We start from the raw sequence: 21,839 nt of genomic DNA, 5'->3' as shown, positions 1-21,839 counted from the left end.
TGAAGATATTGTTAATGTTATTTTGCAATGTCAGTTGGTCCTCCGGGGATCGTATAGCTAGAGATATGTAACTATCATCGGCATATTGATACAAGGAACAGCCCTCGGAGAGTGCACCCGGCAAGTCTGACACAAATAGGTTAAACAACAGAGGTCCAAGAATGGAACCCTGCGGAACACCAGAGAGGACAGGACGACACTGACTAAATTCACCACGGTAGACGACACGTTGAGAGCGGTTAGCCAGAAAATCCTGAAGCCAGCGAAGAACCACACCAGATACCCCAGCCTTCTCCAGCTTGAAAATCAATCTCTTGTGACACACTGAATCGAAAGCTTTTGACCAGTCGAAAGACACAACGTGTATGTCTGGGGGGGTTACGTTCATCCAACGTGGAGGCCCAGTTATGAAAGGATTGCAAAAGCTGTTGAGTGCAAGAGCGTCCCTGCCTGAATCCAAACTGGGAAGCAGGAATTAAATTGTTCTCTTCAAGATAACCGCTCAGTTTCTCCGCTATTATCGCCTCCAAGAGCTTCCCAATTACCGAACGACTCGCCAGTTGCGACTAAAGAAACTTTAACAACTCCTTAAAATGAATATAATTAATTTTGGCAATTTTTCTATATCAATTTATAGTTGACATACCTTTTTGACCAGAATGAAGTCGAAGTTTTCCAAATCTACGTCAAGATGGACTGTTGTTCCAGTGAAAATTCCAAAAAGACACCAAAGGTCGAGAAATCTTATGGATCTCACAATGTCGCCCGAAGCTGTACGCTATGTTTTGGATATGTTTCCAGAAGACCCTGCCATAACGATGAATGGGAAGAGCATTGCTAAGGTTCCTTAACCCTCCCAGACATGATTTGCTGGCTGATCGTGCTAAGCATTGAAAATTTGTAGAAAAAAACTCACTAGAAAAAAATTTCTAAATTTGAGGCTGAAGGGGAAAGAAAAAATACAATGAAGTCGAGCAAAATATAGTCGCTGACTTCACGTTAGGGTGCTGAAAATCATTGATTCGCTTACTTCCCATCTAAGAGAGTAAGATCTATCTGCGGGTTTATCGAATGTAAGTCCTGGATATTTGGATTTTGTGAAAGTTTACTGTGAGCCACAGTCAAATGTTGGACAGAATTAAAAAAAAACTAATGAAAAAGAACCTCCAAATCAAAGATTTTAATTTTCCAAGATGAGTGAAAGGAAAATTTGCGTAAACCACCAAAAATTAACCCCGCTAAAGATAACGGTTTTGTTTATAATATTTTTTTTTTATTTATTTATTTGTTTGTCCCAAAGTACAGTATTATATCAAATAGTTAAATATTTGTTTCAAGGGAGAATTTAAGTCACCCACCTAAGAAATCTTGTATGTGGGTGACTGTTCATATATAATTTTTATTTATTTATGCCGCGTACGGGCAACCGCTTATATTTAGTAGAAAATAGTGATTTTAGTATTTGTTAATTAATATAGTAATCTAAACATTTTCATGTATCCATTTTCTTATTTTATTTCTAAATAAATTATAATTATTTATTTTTTTTTATGTTATAGTCTAATTTGTTATACAATTTTATGGAAGTATATGACGCGTGACTCTGAGCCAGTGCTGTGTATGTTTTTGGTATAGCTAAATGTTTCCATATGACCGATCTAGTATTTCTATCATGAGTTATTTTTTGTTCTTTAAAGCGTTTCTTAAACCCGTCTAATAACACTTGAAACGCGTACATTTGTGGGATTGACATTACGTTAAACTCTTTGTAAAGAAGCTCAGTTGCATAGTCATATGGTCTATGTGTGCATATACGTATTATCTTATTTAATAATACAATTAAAGGGCGTAATGTCGATTTATTTGCGTTTCCCCAAGCAATTATTCCATAATTTAATATAGATTGGACTAAGGCGAAATATACGGGAAGCCCTCAGTTGAGCGGTTCCCGTATGAGCGGATTCCATAATACCGGTCCTCATATCAGCAGTTCCCTAAATAGCAGTTTCCCGAAATGGCAGTTTACCCGTTACAACAGTTACCGATACAGCGGTTCTCGTAAACGCGGCGTACCATTACAGCAGTTCTCTAAAGAGCAGAAAAACAGGAATACGAAAAACGACTGTTCTTTATTATGGTGTACGCTGTGTTATATGAACTTTATAGAACTAGGTCAGATATGGTTAGCTTCAAGTTGATTATTTGAACCCCCAATAGTGTTTGGTTAGGTTAGGTTAGGTTAGGTTTTGTTAGGTCAGGTTAGGTTAGGTTAGGTTTTGTTAGGTCAGGTCAGGTTAGGTTAGGTTAGGTAAGGTTTTGTTAGGTCAGGTCAGGTTAGGTTAGGTTTTGTTAGGTTTTGTTAGGTTAGGTTAGGTTAGGTTAGGTTAGGTTGGGTTAGGTTAGGTTAGGTTGGGTTCGGTTGGGTTTTTTAGGTTTTGTTTTTATTGGTTAGACTTAGGTTAGTAATGTTTTGGAAATGGTGTAACAATGTTACGCCTTTTCCAAAATATTGTTGTTTGTCTTCTTTCACTTCCCAAATAATAATATGCCTTTTCCAAAAAATTACTCTTTACAATTATCTACTTCCGAAATAAAATAAGCTTTCTTGAAATATTTTCTATTCATTTATTAGAATTGTTAACTGAAGAATAGTGTAATATTTAAGTGTACTTTAAAAACACGATCCGTTAGTAGGTCATATTACTGACTTAATGATCATAGAAAAAGGTAGTTTTCGAAAACAACGAATATAACTGTATTGTTAAGAAATACTCGAAACTAAAGACAAACACTGCTATTTCCCAAAATAGCAGCCGCTATTTCTAAAACAGCGGCCGCTATTTCTAAAACAGCAGCCGCTATTTCTAAAACAGCAGTTTTGAAGAACGCCGCTGTTTTTTGGAATCGCGGCTGCTGTTTCGAGAACTGCTCTACCGGGAACTGCTCATACGAGGTACACCCAAATATACCGCACGAAGAAGTTTTCTTTGTAAGAATTTGCACAACGTTGTTAATGTATACGATATGTATCGAAGATTTTTTGTTAAATATTTTATGTGAATATCCCATTTAAGATGCGAGTCTACGAACAGACCAAGGTATTTTATAGAATCTACTCTTTCTATTGTTTTGCAACTATCCGAACAGCTTTTACCATTACATTTATGGATTGTTAATTTCAGTTTATTCTTTTTAATCGGTTCAGGTAGTTTTCTTATAGAGGAAGTAACATGTTTCGTTTTTGATATATTTAAACTAAGTAAATTATTATCAAGAATAATTTTTGCTTTATATAGTGCTTCATTTGCTTTAGAGTAAGCGCCTTCCCAAGTTTCACTTGCAAATAATAGGACTGTATCATCTGCAAAGGATACTAGCAGGTCAGATATTTCAGAGTTACAAAATTCATTTATATATATCAGGAATAATATTGGTCCTAAAATTGTGCCTTGAGGTACTCCATAAGTTATATTCATAGGGTGACTATAATGGTTTCCAATTCGAACAATTTGATCCCTATTTTTCAGATAGCTTTGAAATAAATCTAGAGGTTTACCTCTAATGCCATATTTTTCAAGTTTCAGTAAAAGAAGTGCGTGAGAAATTGTATCAAAAGCCTTGGCCAAATCTAAGAATATGGCCAAAGCTTTCATGTTTTTATCCAACGAAGATACTGCGAAGTCTGTAAAACTATATATGGCGTCATTTATACTTAAATTACTTTGAAATCCAAATTGATTTTTAGAAATTATATTATGATTGTTTAAAAAGTTGACTAATCTATTCTTAAGACAGGTTTCAAATACTTTTGAGAGGTGGGTTAAGACAGAAATTGGTCTATAATTATTTAATTCTAGACGGCTTCCAGATTTATAAATAGGTGTAACAATAGCTCGTTTTAAGGAATCCGGAAAAATACCCTCTGTATAACTCAGATTGATAATGTATTTTAATGGCTGAATTATGAAATCAGAAATATTTTTTAGAATACTAGCGTTAATTTTGTCATATCCAGTAGACGAAGTACAATTTAACTTATTTATCACTTGTTTTATTTCTATTTCGTCAACAGGTATGAGAAACATTGTATTACAATTTGGATATTCAAAGAAAGTATCATTTATAGTATCTCTTCCCCTATTTCGAGAAATGTTATCCGCTAATGATTTGCCCACATTTATAAAGTAATCGTTAAATTTGTCTGCACATTCTACTGGTTTATTCATTGCATCTATTTCAGTTCCTTCGTTTTTAATAAAAATTTTGGTTATAGGAATTTTAGTTTTAATACGTGAAGAGGCTTCGTTAATTACTTGCCATATTTTTCTACTATCATTGTTGCATTTCTCAATTTTATTTTTTATAAAAATTTTGCTTTGTTAATTTAATTAAATTATTTAACCTGTTTCTGTATGCAGTATATTTCGCCTTTATCCTAGGGTTGAATGGTTCCTTTAAGCATGTAGATTTTAGCTTATCTCTCGTTTTTATGGAAATTGCTAGTCCTATTGTCATCCAAGGTTTAAGTAATTTAGGTTTTTGTGTACCTTATTTCTTTGATTTTTAGATGGTTCATTAATTTTCGAAAGATTTATGTAAAAGTTTAAAGTTTCCATAAAGTTTTCAAAAGCTTGGTTTACAGTAACACTATTGTATATATTTAACCAATTTTCAAATCCAATTAAGAATTTTAATTTAACGAAATCTATTTTTTGCTTGTTGGATCTACCATTAATAATGTTATTTAGATATAAAGGATTTGATTCGCTATTTATATTTAAAAGTATTGGGTAGTGGTCTGTAACAAATTTTTGTAGTATAGAACAGGTAAATTCCTTGGGACTTTTATTCCTAACAAAACAGTGATCTAGGCAGGATTTTGATTTTTCAGACACCCTGGTATAATTGTTAATCAATGGTACGAACCCATGCAGAAATAAAATATCTAAATTTTCAGAGCTATCAATTGTTTCTTCAAGAATGTTGATATTTATATCACACAATATATAAATATTGTGGATGTTGAGTTTGTCAAAATTTTCAAGTACTTCCTTAAGTTGCGGTAAAAATTCTTGGACATTGTTATTTGGTGATCGATATATTCATAGGAACCTATAAGCTATTGAACCACTTTGTTTTATGTCTAAACAAAGAGAGTTCGCTCCACCAATGTCTATTTCTGAGTAGTCTACATTTATAGATGTTTTTACATAAGCGATAACGCCGTCGCTTCTGTTAAAATATTTTGTGGTAGAGAAAGTGTGATAACCGTTGATTTTAAATGTTTGGGGATTTTTGCCGCTTAACCAACACTCTGTTAATATTATTAGATCAAGGTCAAGTTCTAGGTTATTTAATAATAAACAAACTTCATCAAAATTTTTTGTTACACTTCTCACGTTTATATGAATTATTTTTAGGCCATTTTTGTAAGTGTTGATTTTTTTACAGCAGATATTTACCGCGTCAATGTCTGGGTATACTTCATTAATAGAAACATTTGTTAAATTTGAAAAATCATGATTTAAGTTTAAGTGCATAATATAGTTTTCATTTTATTGTTTATTTGCATATTATTATTTTACTTTCTAGATTGACTTTAGATCTTTCTTCGAGACAATTTTATGAATTTTAGAGCCTTCTTCTTTGCGAAGCAGAACTTTCCCATTGTTTACCCAAATAAACTTAAAACCCCGTTCCTTTGCGTACAACTTTGCTTCAAATAGTAGTTTTTTAGTATGGGGTGACAAAATTTCGTTTACATAATATCTTTCTTTTTTAAGGCTTTTATGGATTTTGTCACAAAACAGCAAGGCTTTATCATCTTGTGCCGCCTCAAAAAACTTATCTCTTACTTCTATATCCCTAAACTTAACAACGATTGGAAATGGCAATTTTTTAGTATTTGTAGCAGAGGGTGGAGTAGTTTTACGATAACATTTTATAATGTCAGAAGTCTGCATGTCGAAGGACAAAGACTTGGCAACAAGTTGTACAATTACTTGAGGGTTTTCATTTGTTAATTCTTGAATGCCGGATAATTCCAATGAGTCTTTATTTTGCTGAAATTCTAGGTCAGATGTTTTTGATTCCAGATAGGCTACCTTGTTATCCAGTTCATTGTTCTTTTTACAACTTTCTCAAAATCACCCTTTATCATAGATAAAGAGTGTGTATTATTTTTTACATCCTCACTAAAATCGTCAATTTTATCGCAACAAAATTTAACAGATTCCTCAACATCATGGACATTTCTTTCTATAGTTTTTAATTTGTCTAGCTTAGTTGACATTTCAGTAATTGTTTTCATTATAGTAGTTAGGGTGGGTTCCGGGGGGTCATTTGAAAGACTTACAGAATTGCTTCCAGTTGAGTCTTTTCTAGGTTCTTTGTTCATTTTACAGATTTCGCATTTCCATGTTGATTTTTTGGCGCCTAGTTTTCGGAGATTGTCCTAATTTTTTAAGCTTGTACATTTTGCGTGATAATATTCTTGGCATAAACTTGTACATTGAATAATATCTTTTACTGTATTTATTACTTCATTACAACCCGCACAGCTTGACATGTTAAACTTTGATTTAGACAAGATAAAACGTAGCGCTAAGCCGGAGCTAATTTTATGCGACTGCTCGCCGCGACTTTCAGAATTATAACCTGTATAAAACTATTTTTTGTTGGGATACCTTGCTCTAACTTTAGATACTACTCAAGAAGGTATAACGCGCCGATTCCCTTCGCCAAGCTTGTCCCATTAGCAATAAATATACTGCCTATAAGCAGACTAAACTGATTCAGAACAATAAAGTGCCACATTAGGCGATCTTCTTTTGGGAGATTTATGGTGAATTTCATAAACGTCAAACGCAACGCAATTTAGTATAGGCGAAGACAGGGCGTCGTGCGCAAACGTCTGCCTTTTGCGCACGACGCCCTGCCTTCGTCTGTACTAAATTGCGTTGCGTTCGACGTTTATGAATTCCACCTTTAACCGCTTTCTTTCCTTGGCCTTCTCCCCAGAAAAAAGTACGTCGTCTGCTCAATATTGACTTTTCATGTTTTTTTATCTAGTTTTGTGTATTTTTTATTTCTGTATATTTTTTTCTCTTCTTTGTTCGGCCAAAGCCCTCCAAAATAAGAAACGTTTTAAGCTGCCGGGGAGAAATAAAAAGAGACCGGCGAAGTTTCAGCCGGAACAGATAACTTTTGCTGTAAGCACGAGTCGGATGCGCTTATCAGATTACAAGTTGGGAAAACCAAAATATTACCTCTCCGAGTCAAGAGGACTACTACTACAAACTTATTAACCTAGATATAGAATTATTTCTCTTTTTTAGAGTAAAAATTTACGAATTATTAAAGCATTATTCCAAGCATAGCGAATATACAGTAAAGCAGACGACATATACATCCAATAGAGATATGTCTTGGACACATTTAAATCAGAAAATGGGAAAAAAACAGGATATGAAGTGTATAGATTTTGGAGAGATATAACCTTTATGTGTTTGAAAAGGCCCAATTGTCTACGCCTCAACTGTTAACCCTATATAGCTACATTCACAACTGGTTAGCAGTATAAAAGATACTGTCTCGTTTCACATCAACGATTTTCTTAGTTTGCCAACATGGGTGTGCCAACGTTAAATATCACTATAGCTGACTTGTGGTTAGACGCACTGAAAGTCAATACGCACCACAATAAGAATGAAAACTTCTAAGCTATAACCCGATAACGATTAGCCCTTTCACTGATCTAATTGCCACCATGATGCTTTCTTCTATTGTAAAATCTAAACCTGATTATTTAAAGGTGTAATTAACTTTCGGCTCTTTCTGAACGTTAATGTCCCTTCATTACAGACACGAAAATGAAAACCCAACTTCACCAGAGTCCTCCCATTGGATCGAATCCCATTCGACCGAATTCCCAATCGACCGAATTCCCAATCGACCGAATTCCCAATCGACCGAATTCCCAATCGACCGATTTTATCTGAAATATAATTTTAAAACCGCCGTTTGTGCGGTTTCTGTCTATTGGGATTTTTTATTAGGAATATTATTATTACTTATAAGGCTATAATTTAGCGATAGGAACTTTCGTCTCACCGTGGCGCAGTGGAAGAGTATCGGACTACCGTGCGATAGTCCTTGGATCGATTCCCCGAAAGAAAAAGTAGACTACGTAATAATAGTTTCATGCAATTGATTATTAATTTCATTTTAACTTAATTGCAGTTACGTTAGACAGTGTGGGAAACTATAAAGTAATTAAAAAATACTATTGCAATAATGGCCTTTGAGTATTTAAAATATTTTGCGTAAATTTTATTAAAAATACGGTAATATTTTAGAGAGTTAAGGTTAGGTCAAATCAGGTTAGGTTGGGTTGGGTTGGGTTAGGTTAGGTTAGATTAGGTTAGGTTGGGTTGGGTTAGGTTAGATTAGGTTAGGTTTGGTTGGGTTGGGTTAGGTTAGGTTAGATTAGGATTAGGTTAGATTAGGATTAGGTTAGATTAGGATTAGGTTAGATTAGGATTAGGTTAGATTAGGATTAGGTTAGGATAGGTTAGGTTAGGTTAGGTTAGATTTGGTTAGATTAGGTTATATTAGGATTAGGTTAGGATTATGTTAGGATTAGGTTAGGATTAGGTTAGGTTGGGTTGGGTTGGGTTAGGTTGGGTTGGGTTGGGTTGGGTTGGGTTGGGTTGGGTTAGGTTGGGTTAGGTTAGGTTAGGTTAAGAAGTGGTAGGATAACCGATTTTCCATAATATTTTTATTTTCATTGAGGTCCTTGCATAATAAAAGCGGGCCTTTTCCAACAAATTATTTTTTTAAAGATTCTGGAACAATTAACGCCGCATTTATTAAGTTCCTTGAACAATAAATATATGCCTTTTCCAAAATATTGATTGTTTTACGGGTCATTTTAGGTTGGCTTAGAATCGGCTCGGTTACAATAGAGGCATCCTTTTAAACTTGGGATTTGACCATCACAGTATCATTTTCTATATATATAAGAAAGTGTATTGATAGACGCAAGCTTAAGGACAAGGTTATTTTCTTTAAACCAATAGAGATTTTTTTAATTCGGTTTTAAAATACGGCGTTAAAAATATATCTTCTAATAGCAATGAAAATTTTAAGATAATAAACCCGCACATTTTGGCTATATTCGGTCCAACGGGATTCGGTTCAATGGGACATTCGGTCTAATGGGATTCGGCCCAATGGGCCAGCAGCAGTTCACCTCAGGTCTCAATTATTTACTTTTTGGTTCTCTAAGCCTATTGCGGATAATAATTGATTCACCCGACAGGGTCCAGGCCTTAGCTTTCTTCTCGAAATCTTTAAAGCAAGGATTATTCTATATACAAATGTAGTATAGTATATAAATATATATATATATAGTATATAAGTATAAGTAATATATAAACAGCCATTTCAAATAACAATATTAAAAAATGTCCTTGGAATATCAAAAGTACTAAATGCATCGTAATTACGAAAAATATTTTAACATATTCACTTTATATTATGGAAAAAGTGAATATTAAGGTTCTGTAGGATTTCTTTACACATCAAAACAAAGCGAACTGCTAACGCATCGCACTAGAGTAAAGACGGACGGACACACAGACAAAAACATAGACTGCTTTTTAACTCTTTCCGTATTAATTTTGAATTGAGAATCAAGATTATCTTAAATATTAAAATAAATATAATTAATATTTAATATTTCTTCGTTATTTGTTCGCCTTATTGAACGTTACATCGTTTTAGAAATAGGCCAGGACAGATAGGCCTAAAAAGGGCTTGACCCAGAACATTTGAACATAAAGATGAAAATTGGTACATGTGTTGTTTTTGACCCAACAAAAAATATACTAAAAGTCCCCTGCTGTAGAGCGCGAGCTTTCGCCGCCATCTTGGAAAATGGCCGCCGGGAATGCCAGCTACAATGTATTCTACGTTCTTCTTCAAAAATTATGAAAATTGGTACACATAATGGTTGGAACCACATGATAATCATGGCAAAATTTTACAGCTCTGTGTTCAAAAGTTTGGTCGCCGTATTGGAAAATGGCTGCCGTGAATGCCAGGTACAGTATATTACACCATGTTGTTGGAAAGTTATGAAAATTGATAGGTATTATAAACAGAGCTGTGTAAACCTCATAGTAAAATATTGAAGCCATTAGTCAGATAGTTTGGCCACCATGTTGGAAAATGGCCGCCATCAATGTCATTTAGATACAGTATGTTGTTCAAAAATTATAAAAATTGGTAATAATTATGTTGAAGACCGTCTAAACATCATACTTTAATATTGAAGACGTGCTACTGATAGTTTGGGCGCCATCTTGGAAAATGACTGCTTTAAATGCCAAATATATTATCGATATATAAATTTCTTCATTATTTTTTTATTGAGTAGATGATTTTCATGAACGTTTGAAACGCCATAAAAATAACACTTTTCGAGTCTAAATTATCGACCCATCTTCAAAAATGGTCGCTGAAATATTACTGTCCTAAAATCAGGAAAAAAGAAAAGGAAAGCCATATAACTCTGATTTTGGTTAGGAAAAACCGTTTTATATGGGGTATATACATTCTAGTGTCGTTAAGAATTAGATTTAAGACACATTTTTAACTTTTCGTTCATATTTCTTGTCATCCTGAAGATTTTTTTATTACGGCTAATACCTTGACAATAACCACACATTGCCCAGCAAGCTAATCCAGATCGTCTACATTCACAGTTCTTTGTACTATTTGTTCTGCAAACTGCAGGTTTAAATTATGAGTGTTATAAGTTCATCTGATGCCGGAAGGAGAATGGTGTGAACCAATCCCCTCTGTTCGGGATTAAATCGTTTCCTAGCTGTTGTTGGACTTAAAGATATGCTCGAAAAAATGTAGTTTTGCGGCGTCGGTTGTTGGATGAAGCTTGGGGAGATCAAATGAGGACTTGACAGCAACGGTTCCATTATAGTGTAATATCCACATAGTTAAAGCATGACGTGACAGACGTGTCAATTATCACCCTAAAAAAAGCGAAAACAAATCTCTCTTCGGCAGCAGCTATGGCTTCCTTAGATGCAATATGGTCATTATAAAAGAGCAACAAATTTGTAAGATGTTGTTTATCTGTCATTACTTTTAACCACGCCTTATCATAACCACACCCAGTTACAGCACGTAAATGAAAGAAGTGTTCTCTTAACCTTTTTTACTCAAAGGATTTGTCGTGGCGGAGGGGGCCTGAGTTCGGTGTGACGGTTCGGGAGTTCCTTGGGTTCGCCCTTGGTTCAGACCGTTCCTTGCCCCATTCCGTGAAGGTTTTTCCCGTCCGCTTTGCCTCCGCCCAGGTGTTGCCTTGGCTCACCCCCGTTATTGGCAATCCTCTAGAGGTCGCGGATACACTATTTGTTTGGGCCGTATGGCACTTTTGTGCTAGTAGAGAACTCCCCCGTCCTCTCGAGTCTTCTGCTGCCGTAATCCTTCCCTGTCACCGACCACCTCCTGACTGGGCTCGTCGCTGACGGTTTCCAGCTTCTGTCACCTGCTCAAGTGGCGTTTGTCGGGCCCGCTGGCCGATCCCGTGTGCCATGACGGCGGTTCCGCAGGTTCAATTTGGAATATGATGGGGAGGGGCGCTGATAAGGCCCCAGCTAGGTGTGGCGCCTAATCAAGGGTTCTGACATGCAATTATTATGAAAAATCTTCAGGATGACGATGAATATTAATGAAATGTTAGAGATTTGTCTAAAATCTAATCTTAAACAACACTAGAATGCATAAACACCATATTAAATCATATTATCTAATCAACATGTTGAGACTAACAGCATTGAATAACTTTTCGTTCTTTCAGAATTTAGGGCAATGATTTTCGTGTAACCATTTTTAAAGATGGCGTCGATAATTTCAACTTCGAGATTTCAAATTTTTGTGGTTTATTACGTTAATTCAAAATAGGAATTTCAAAAAGATTTATATATTTGAAATATATTTGGCATTTCCAGCAGTCATTGTCAAAGATGGCCCCCAAACTATCAGTAGCATTTCTTCAATATTCAAGTATGATGTTAAGACGGTCTTCAACATAATTATAACCAATTTTCATAATTTTTTAACGATATACTGTATCTAAATGACATTGATGGCGGCCATTTTCCAACATGGCGTCCAAACTATCTGATTAATGGCTTCAATATTTTACTATGAGGTTCACACAGCTCTGATTATAATACCTATCAATTTTCATAATTTTCCAACAACATGGTGAAATATACTGTACCTGGCATTCACGACGGCCATTTTCCAATATGGCGACCAAACTATTAAACACAGAGCTGTAACATTTTGCCATGATGTTCATGTGGTTCTAATCATTATGTGTACTAATTTTCATAATTTTTGAAGAAGAACGTAGAATACATTGTAGCTGGCATTCCCGGAGGCCATTTTCCAAGATGGCGGCGAAAGCTCGCGCTCTACAGCAGGGGACTTTTAGTATATTTTTTGTTGGGTCAAAAACAACACATGTACCAATTTTCATCTTTATGTTCAAATGTTCTAGGTCAAACCCTAAAAGTCCTGGGCTAAAAAGAACAATTAAACATTCTTGAGAGACTTGACCAATATTAACGTTTGAAATGAAGCATACGCCTGTTGCTTCGCCTCGCCTTACTCAAATAGGTATTATATAAAGGATTCAGCCAGTATGTACAAACTGGTGTCCATGTGAGATGGACAAAATTCAGAAGATGGTGGTGTTTAGAAGCTAGTGTGTACAGACTGGTGTCCGTGTGGGATGAACAAAGACCTGAGGCTTGTGGTGTTAGACAGGCAATAAAGTAATAGCCTGTAAGTGGAATACAATTTCCGGGAGCTGTACATGCGGTCCGGAAATTGAAAACACATTTGCTCCGATTTGCAAACTGCGAACGCGGTCACGTGGGTATAACAACAGACAGACAGTCAGACAGTCAGACAGTCACGTCGAAATTAGAACCTCTCCGCGACATACGTCGAAATTAGAACCTCTCCGTGACATACGTCACTCGGAGCGGTAAAAAGTTGTTTTCCACTTTAAACCAGTTAAGCTCTATTATTTTTCAATACACCATGGATTATTTGGTATGAACCTTAGAGACCAGCATCTTCCATGCCTTTAAAACCAAGGGCACAGATTCAGAACAAGTATGTGAATATATTGTAACCACGTTTGCGAGATTTATAAACTCGCCCCATTTGCACGTGGCCATAAAAGCCTTGGCTATAACTAAGAATAACTACTACGTTTCCTTAGGTTCAATCATACTTTATTAACTAACAATTTAAATAATAATTAAATACCGACTTGTATTTACAACTAAAGAATTTAAAGTTTAACATAATTACTAATTGGGGATGAAGTCCAATACTAGGGCAAAGCCCTTCGCTCGAGCGAACTACTACATCATAGTAGTGAAGAAAGACTGACTTAGTAGGATAAGCAGTCGACGCTTATATAGTACGGAGAAAGGTCAGAGGTAACACTGGGTGTTAATCCTCTATGTAACCTTACACCCCTGGAGTAGAAACCCAGGAGGGCCCTTAATTACTACGGAAGGTTACATCCCCCCAGACGACAAAATTGGACTTCATCGGCAAAATTTAAATACATAAATCTGCTACTTTAACCATAACATAATAATAAGTAACTTTAAACAATGTAACAGATAATTAAAAGATTCCAGTTAATTATCATACTAGGTTAATCATTTAAAGTTATAAGTAATTCGACGAAAGCAGGAACTGTGGCATCGATTGACTCGTCCTAGCTTTCTCATCCTCGCAGGTTTCGCTTCCTGAATGAGGTTAGTCTAACCATAACATAATAATAAGTAACTTTAAACAATGCAACAGATAATTAAAAGATTCCAGTTAATTATCATACTAGGTTAATCATTTAAAGTTATAAGTAATTCGACGAAAGCAGGAACTGTGGCATCGATTGACTCGTCCTAGCTTTCTCATCCTCGCAGGTTTCGCTTCCTGAATGAGGTTAGTCAGATCAGAAGCTGCCGTATCAGACGATGTAATTGAGGAAGTCTCCGTAGTAGGGTGGCCTGCAGTTCCACCGTTCGTTGAAGAACTTGACTCAAATCGTCCTCTGTAGGCGTTGATTGCTGACTGTAGTGTCTTCTCTTTAGGGAGTGTCCCATTGAGATAAGCCAAGTGATTAACTTGCTTTTTGAAGAGCTTGAGTATGAAATGAACGTCGTGATCGTAGTGAATTGTTGTAAAGGAAGGCTCCTCAGTAGTGCTTATACCGGTAGACCCCAATCCGCAAAGTCACTACCCTAACTTTACTTCTAACAATTAATTACTACTAACTACGTTCACACTAAGGCTTAGCATAGCCAAAGCAAAATCTAAATAGACTAGGACCCGTCGGTCCTGGCAAGCTCGCCATTTATGTAACCACGCTTGCGAGATTACTAAACTCGCCCCACGTGGCCATAAAAGCTTTGGCTACTACTAAGAATAACTACACTGTTCCTTAGGTTTATTCGTACTTTTATTAATCTAAATAATTACTAATGATAAATAAATACCGACTTGTATTTATTACAACTAAAGAATTAAATAGTAATTACTAATTACGATGAAGCCCTTCGCTCGAGCGAACTACTACATCTTAGTAGTGAAGAAAGACTGACTTAGTAGGATAAGCAGTCGACGCTTATATAGTACGGAGAAAGGTCAGAGGTAACACTGGGTGTTAACCCTCTATGTAAGCTTACACCCCTGGAGTAGAAACCCAGGAGGTCCCTTAATTAATACGGAAGGTTACATCCCCCCAGACGACAAGATTTGGACTTCATCGGCAGAAAATTCAATTACATAAATTTTCTAACTTAAACATAACATAATACTAGTAATTAACTTTAAATAATGTAACAGATAATTAAAAGACTCCAGTTAACTATCATACTAGGTTAATTATTTAAAAGTTATAAGGAATTCGATGAAAGCAGGAACTATGGCATCGGATGGCTCGTCCTAGCTTTCGTCCTCCCAGGTTAGATACGTCTTACGCTTCCTGGATGAGGCTAGTCAGATCTGAAGCTGCCGTATCAGACGATGTAATTGAGGAAGTCTCCGTAGTAGGGTGGCCTGCAGTTCCACCGTTCGTTGAAGAACTTGACTCAGAATCGTCTTCTGTAGGCGTTGATTGCTGACTGTAGTGTCTTCTCTTTAGGGAGTGTCCCATTGAGATAAGCCAAGTGATTAACTTGCTTTTGAAGAGTTTAACATCGTGATCGTAGTGAATTAATGCTTAAAGAAAGGTTTTGAGCTCCCTACAAACTCAATAGTGCTTGTCACGGGTAGTCCAAATCCGCAAGTCACTACCTTATCTTAAGTTCTAACAATTAATAATCACTAACCACGATTACACTAAGGCTTAGCATAGCCAAAGCAAAATCTAAATGGACCAGGTCTCTTCGTGTCCTGGCAAGCTCGCCATTTATGTAACCACGTTTGCGAGATTTTTAAACTCGCCCCATTTGCACGGGGCCATAAAAGCCTTGGCTATAACTAAGAATAACTACTACGTTTCCTTAGGTTCAATCATACTTTATTAACTAACAATTTAAATAATAATTAAATACCGACTTGTATTTACAACTAAAGAATTTAAAGTTTAACATAATTACTAATTGAGGATGAAGTCCAATACTAGGGCAAAGCCCTTCGCTCGAGCGAACTACTACATCATAGTAGTGAAGAAAGACTGACTTAGAAGGATAAGCAGTTGACGCTTATATAGTACGGAGAAAGGTCAGAGGTAACACTGGGTGTTAATCCTCTATGTAACCTTACACCCCTGGAGTAGAAACCCTTAATTACTACGGAAGATTACAATATATTGAAAATTAAATCTATCTGTTATAGACATTGACATTGGTTTTTCTGAATTTTTGTCTACAGTATAGTTGAAACTTTCGAACTTCTAGGTTTCTGTTGAAAGGGTGCATTAGTCACTTTAATTTATTGGATCAGCTATTCACTTATGATATGACCTGTTTCCTATTTAACTGCTACAATCGCTGCGTGCCGTTCTAATAACGAAATTTCCGTCCAACATAGAAAAATTTGACGCGTGAAATAGTTTCTCAATAGATGTGCGTTTCAAAGCCCAGCTAAATAGGTCGATGATTAAATAAAATAATTCAGAAAACCAGTCCAAGGTCAAATATTCAGCGCAATTTCAAGTGAATCTTCGTGTTTTGTTGGGCGCTACTTGAGTTACTGCTTGGTAAATAAGTTCGCCAAACGAGATGACGAAACCCGCTGCGAATGACGACAGTAAGATTAATGATGGAACAAGCGTCAATGGCGGTGTTGTATCTACGGGTTTCTCCCAAACATTACGTCGATATACATTGTACTTGCATTTGAAATGATGGTACTCGTATGGGACCGAATCCAACAAGACACCCATCCTGCGAATAAAATATTATATTCGCAACACGAGACGCTGTTCAAGCGCAAGGTAAAAGCTAAGAAGATGTATAAGAAGGAAGACATGTTCCGGAAATTATAGAGGTAAATAAAACAACTAGGCAAATACAGCATGCAGTGGTGCGCAAATTCGAGAAACGAGGTTCGAGCGCATGCGCAAGAATGTACGCACTCTCGCCGTTAGGTGGTAGCGGTAACCATGGTAGCAAGGAACGGCACAGTATCTTCTTAGGAACGGGGACTAGGTGCATTTTGTCTGACTCCAAGTCTCCCCTCTTATACCTCCTCCTTCTTAAAAGCAAGTGCCAAACGCTGGTACACCAAAGTTCAGTATATGATTTGAATTCTAGTGCAATTACGTACTTTTGGTTGATAATATCTTGAAGGTCTGTGGAAACGTTCCGATAAATCATGAAGAACATGGGCGCTTGTAGAAAAGGCTTCCTGGATAAATGGAGTTCCACTTTTCCTAGCGGCAGGAATTGCAAGACCTAGCAACATCCATAGAGAAGCAATTTGTCGTTGGTCAGCAGGAATATTTTCCTTTTAGACACGTCAGTGTACAAATCTTCGTTCAGGATTTCGTCAATCGATTTTAAATAGATTTCATTCAACTTCATCGTGTTGACCGATTTCTTCCCTAGCAAATTGCTTTCAACCTGGTACGCGATGAAATGGGGAGTTATTCAAACTAATTTAGCTATTCGAGGTCAAGGACAATATAGGCAGTATTATTCTCCTGTAGTCTCAACCGTTCATCATAACATTCCCTCATAATGGTAGAGTTGGACGCGGTATAATACTAACCTAATTGCTGTTAGTTCAATATTTAGTGAATAATGACTTATTACGAGCGTTTGAAAGAGGCGATGTTCCATGGCATTCTTAAGTAGTCTGGGCTTAACACTTCCTGTCGTTATAAATCCGCCAAAGTTTCAATTTTGTCGTAGACTTTAGTGGAGGCGTCGGCGCTGTAGTAACTCGAAACATACCACATCAAGATGGTTTGAGCAATCAGCCAGGAGAAAAACAAAAGTGTAGAAGGCAAATTTCGAGGCCATAACTGAGGAATGCCTAAACCCGAGGAAAAAAATGCATAACTCTATCAATCCAGAAGATATTTGCTAACTTTTCGTAATAAGATGTGCATTTAATAGAAGTAGATCGGTCAGGAATCGAAAGATGGACCATTTGTTCGTGTTTAATCCAACAAATTTCCGCTCTCCGTTACGAGATAACAATCTTTCAATCAAGGTGTTCATGAACCACATTCCAACAGTGGTAATGGCCAAAGCTGCCAAGAGCTACAATTACAATCAAATAGATGAGGTTTATAGATTAAATACCGTTTTACAATATCTGTAATGTTCAAAATTTTACAGAGATTTGAAATGGCAGGAATGTAGGGTAGTAGGGAGTTTGCGCCTTCCTCTACCCAAGCTTCTTTGCAAAGAAGGCGCCCTTCTGCCTCTTTAGTGCCGCCCTCTATTCTACGGAAAAGAAGTTAAAGAAGGCGCGTGGCACCCTCCTAAAAGAAGATCCTTCTGAAGAGGCCCACCACTGGGCATCTAACGTTGGTAAAATATTTCAATACATCACCTGTCCATATGACAAAAACCAGCCTTGAATGGAACGCCCCGAAAAAAAATTTACAGTTTATATTTTTTTAATAACTAGACAATGCTTCGTGATAGAACCTCGTTGAATTCACCCTTGAATAGCCCTTGCTTTCTTGTGCAATTTTGCTAAGTCTGTTAAGAAAAAATAAATAGAACAGAAGTTATAGCGCCTTTAGTAAAAGTGTCCAGAAATGACAGTTTTTTTTACAAATAGTGGGTTTTTGAAAAATTGGCATTATTCAAAAAGTTCTTAAAATTTTAAGCTAAAAATTTGGAACCCTGAGTTTCTTAATGGTATCGAATGGTGTACCCAATTTGAAAAAATCTTTCGACCCATGATGACATCACTGGTCAAAAACGCATGAAATGCCCCAGAAAGCAAAATAAGATGCAATAACTGCGGTAGAGAAACGCAACTTTTTCTATGAAATAATTCAATATTATTTCCACTACATTCATTACTTAGTCTAACACGGGCGTTCACGCGGTAATCTCGATATCCGACTTTGGTGGACATTCTTACGACAGGTCTTTACGGGTTAAAAGCTGAGGGCTGAATGATCTTTATTGCGTGATTTTCTTGAGTGCCGGGTTGATAACTAGCCTGAGGGTATATTGACTGGTGCTTTTCTTTTTTTATTGCCCTTTATTGGCCAGGTGGTTGAGGACCATAAAAGGGGGCGTGGCTAAACTAGTTGTATTGTTATCAATGGAATCTGTATTTAGATTGAGTTATGACTCACACAAACGTGTTAAGACATTCCATCGGCTTTTTTTATTTATACGTAACCACGCGCAGACGGGTCTATGGCCATAAAAAGGGACAGAACTTGAACAAAAGAATTTATCCCCATCCGTTTTTATTTTTACTATATAGACGTGTCTTAATGGGTTTAGGGGCATGGTCGAATCAGTTGTATTGTTATGAATGGAATCCATTTTCGGATTTATTGCTTTGTTAGTTGGCGACTCTTCCTACCACGAAACATTTAATTGTTTCCCGGTGTTTGCCCCGAAGGCATTATCCTGACAAGTCTCAACATTTTTAAGATATTTTTTGTTGCGTTACCCGAAATTAAAGTAATAAGCTTATGGTAGGTTTATTCTATGGTAGATCGTGAAAGATAGGCTTATGCTAGGTTATTCTATGGTAGTTCCTAGTAGGTTTATACTATATTAGAGCTTGAAACATGGACTTTTGCTAGGTTTATTCTTGGTAAATGCTGAAAAATATAGTCTTATGCTAGGTTATTCTATGGTAGATCCTGGTAGGTTTATACTATACTAGTTCTTGAACCACAGGCTTATGCTAAGTTATTCTATGATAGATCCTGAAACACTGGCTTATGCTAGGTTATTCTAGTTGTATAGGCTGAAGAATCAGAAATTGTATTAGGTTTAGAACATTTAATGAGCAAGAAAGATTTTTCATAGAAATATTACTACAGTTTTTTTCATACGAATACTACTAAAATACACATGAATATTGATTAAAATACTGGCATTTATATAATACTACCTAAAAAACACCAATTTTACCATGCGCAAGTGGCTAATTAGAAACTAATACCGATTTTCTATACGAATAATACTAAATTACACGTGATTTATGTAAAATACATGCAAAAGTTATAGCTGATTACTACTAAAATACACATGAAAATTGAATAAAATACTGGCATTTATATAATACTACCTAAAAAACACCAATTTTACCCTGCACAAGTGGCTTATTAGAAACTAATACTGAACTTATTACAAACAATACCAAATTACACGTGATTTATATAAACTACATGCAAAAGTTATAGCTGATTACTACTAAAATACACATGAATATTGAATAAAATACTGGAATTTATATAATACTACCTTAAAAACCACCAATTTTACCCTGCACAAGTGGCTTATTAGAAACTAATACTGAACTTATTACAAACAATACTAAATTACACGTGATTTATATAAAATACATGCAAAAGTTATAGCTGATTACTACTAAAATACACATGAATATTGAATAAAATACTGGCATTTATGTAATACTACCTTAAAAAACACCAATTTTACCATGCACAAGTGACTTATTAGAAACTAATACTGAATTTCATACGAATAATACTAAATTACACGTGATTTATATAAAATACATGCAAAGGTTATAGCTGACTACTTCTAAAATACCCATGAATATTGAATAAAATACTGGCATTTATATAATACTACCTTAAAAAACACCAATTTTACCATGCATATGTGGCTTATTATATACTAATACTGAACTTCATACGAATAATACTAAAGTACACATGAATATCGACTAAAGTACAAACATTGTTATGATGCAAAGTTTTTTTTATGAAGCAAAAGTTGAACTATGATGCTTCCACAATTCTATTTCATCTCGAAAGTCACTGCCGTACCTGATTTAAATCTCTGGTGAATCATCTGTCCATTTGTAACACGGGCACAAGTCCTTAATCCGGTATTTAAACTCACCGCACAGTGTACAAAAGTTTCGCTCGTCAAGAAGATGTCTTCGCTCTTTATGGGTCGACATACGGATAAGGTTTTTGGATTGAACTAAAACGCAACGTCTGAAGTGCGCACAGTCACGTGATGTGCAGAAATAATTTAATTGGGCGCAGTCAGGCACGTCTTTTAAAGTCCCATCACAATGAGGACAGTGTAGATGACTCGTACGTGGCATGGGGGCATACCCTAGTTTTTTGAGGTTTTCATTAACATTTTCGGCCATACCGAAAGAGATGTGGTCAGATGAATGAAATATACCGGATTATTACTTATTATGCTAAAACTTTTACCGATCTTAACATTTCCGAGTAAAGTATACACGAATATAGCTAGACTGTCTCATATGTTTTCTATTTAGCACACATTTTAAGGGACATTTTTACCAAAACAAGAATTACATATTACGTAAGATGCATCGGAAGAAACACTTGATTTCTTACTAGCCTTGTCACCAACCTTTCTCTCCAGAGTTCGGAAGTGAAATGACTCTCTATAGTTTACAAAATCCCCTTTTGGCCACCAAAGTGTGTGTTATATGACATTAAGGCGGAGGGGGGTCGAACATGGTTCATAAGAAAAGAATTTATCCCAATCTGTTTTTTTTACTTATAGGTAAACACGTTCAGACGTGTCGTAATGGCTTTTGGGGGCGTGGTCGAACCAGTTGTATTGTTATCAATGGAATTTATTTTGTCCTTTCTTTAATTGGAACACCCACCAGGTTTTATGACATTACAAGGGGAGCGAGGGTAAACTTTTACCCCCATCTGTTTTTTTTTATTTATAAGTAAACACGTACAGACGTATCTTAAGGGCTTTGGGGGTGGGGGTCGTACCATTTGTATTGCTATGAATGGAAGTTGTATTTAGAGTGATTTATTGCTTTGTTAATTGGTGGCCCATCCTACCACCAAACATTTAATTGATTCCAGGTGGTTGCCCTGAGGGCATTATCCGGACAAGTCTCAACAAGTTATGTTTTTGTAGCGTTAGCAGAGATACAACATATCATTAAACCGAAGCATTAACCTAATACGTACTATATTTATCAAAATTATCAACCTCGTAGTCAAAAATTTGTGGAAAACATAAAACGGTATTGAAAGAAGCATCATTCACAACGCATTTCGTGTTAGAAGTAAAAAACAATCGAAACGT

The 21,839-nt window shown here is 36.0% G+C and overlaps 1 protein-coding gene across 1 annotated transcript; it reads right to left on the bottom strand.

The window, feature by feature from the left end:
- Nucleotides 1–5,588: 5,588 nt before the first annotated feature.
- Nucleotides 5,589–6,397, bottom strand: LOC149682851 (uncharacterized). The gene is made up of 2 exons (XM_089871180.1): nucleotides 6,188–6,397; nucleotides 5,589–6,125 (listed from the first exon to the last, which is right to left on the bottom strand). The coding sequence occupies exons 1-2, from the start codon at nucleotides 6,395–6,397 to the stop codon at nucleotides 5,589–5,591; spliced, it is 747 nt and encodes a 248-aa protein (XP_089727306.1).
- Nucleotides 6,398–21,839: the final 15,442 nt, after the last annotated feature.

The sequence above is a fragment of the Phalangium opilio genome, unplaced genomic scaffold (assembly GCF_054372755.1).
Source record: "Phalangium opilio isolate 3A_F unplaced genomic scaffold, DU_Popi_V2 ptg000037l_1, whole genome shotgun sequence".
In the NCBI taxonomy this organism is placed as follows: Eukaryota; Metazoa; Arthropoda; class Arachnida; order Opiliones; family Phalangiidae; genus Phalangium; species Phalangium opilio.
This window is presented reverse-complemented; position numbering and strand designations above follow the sequence as displayed.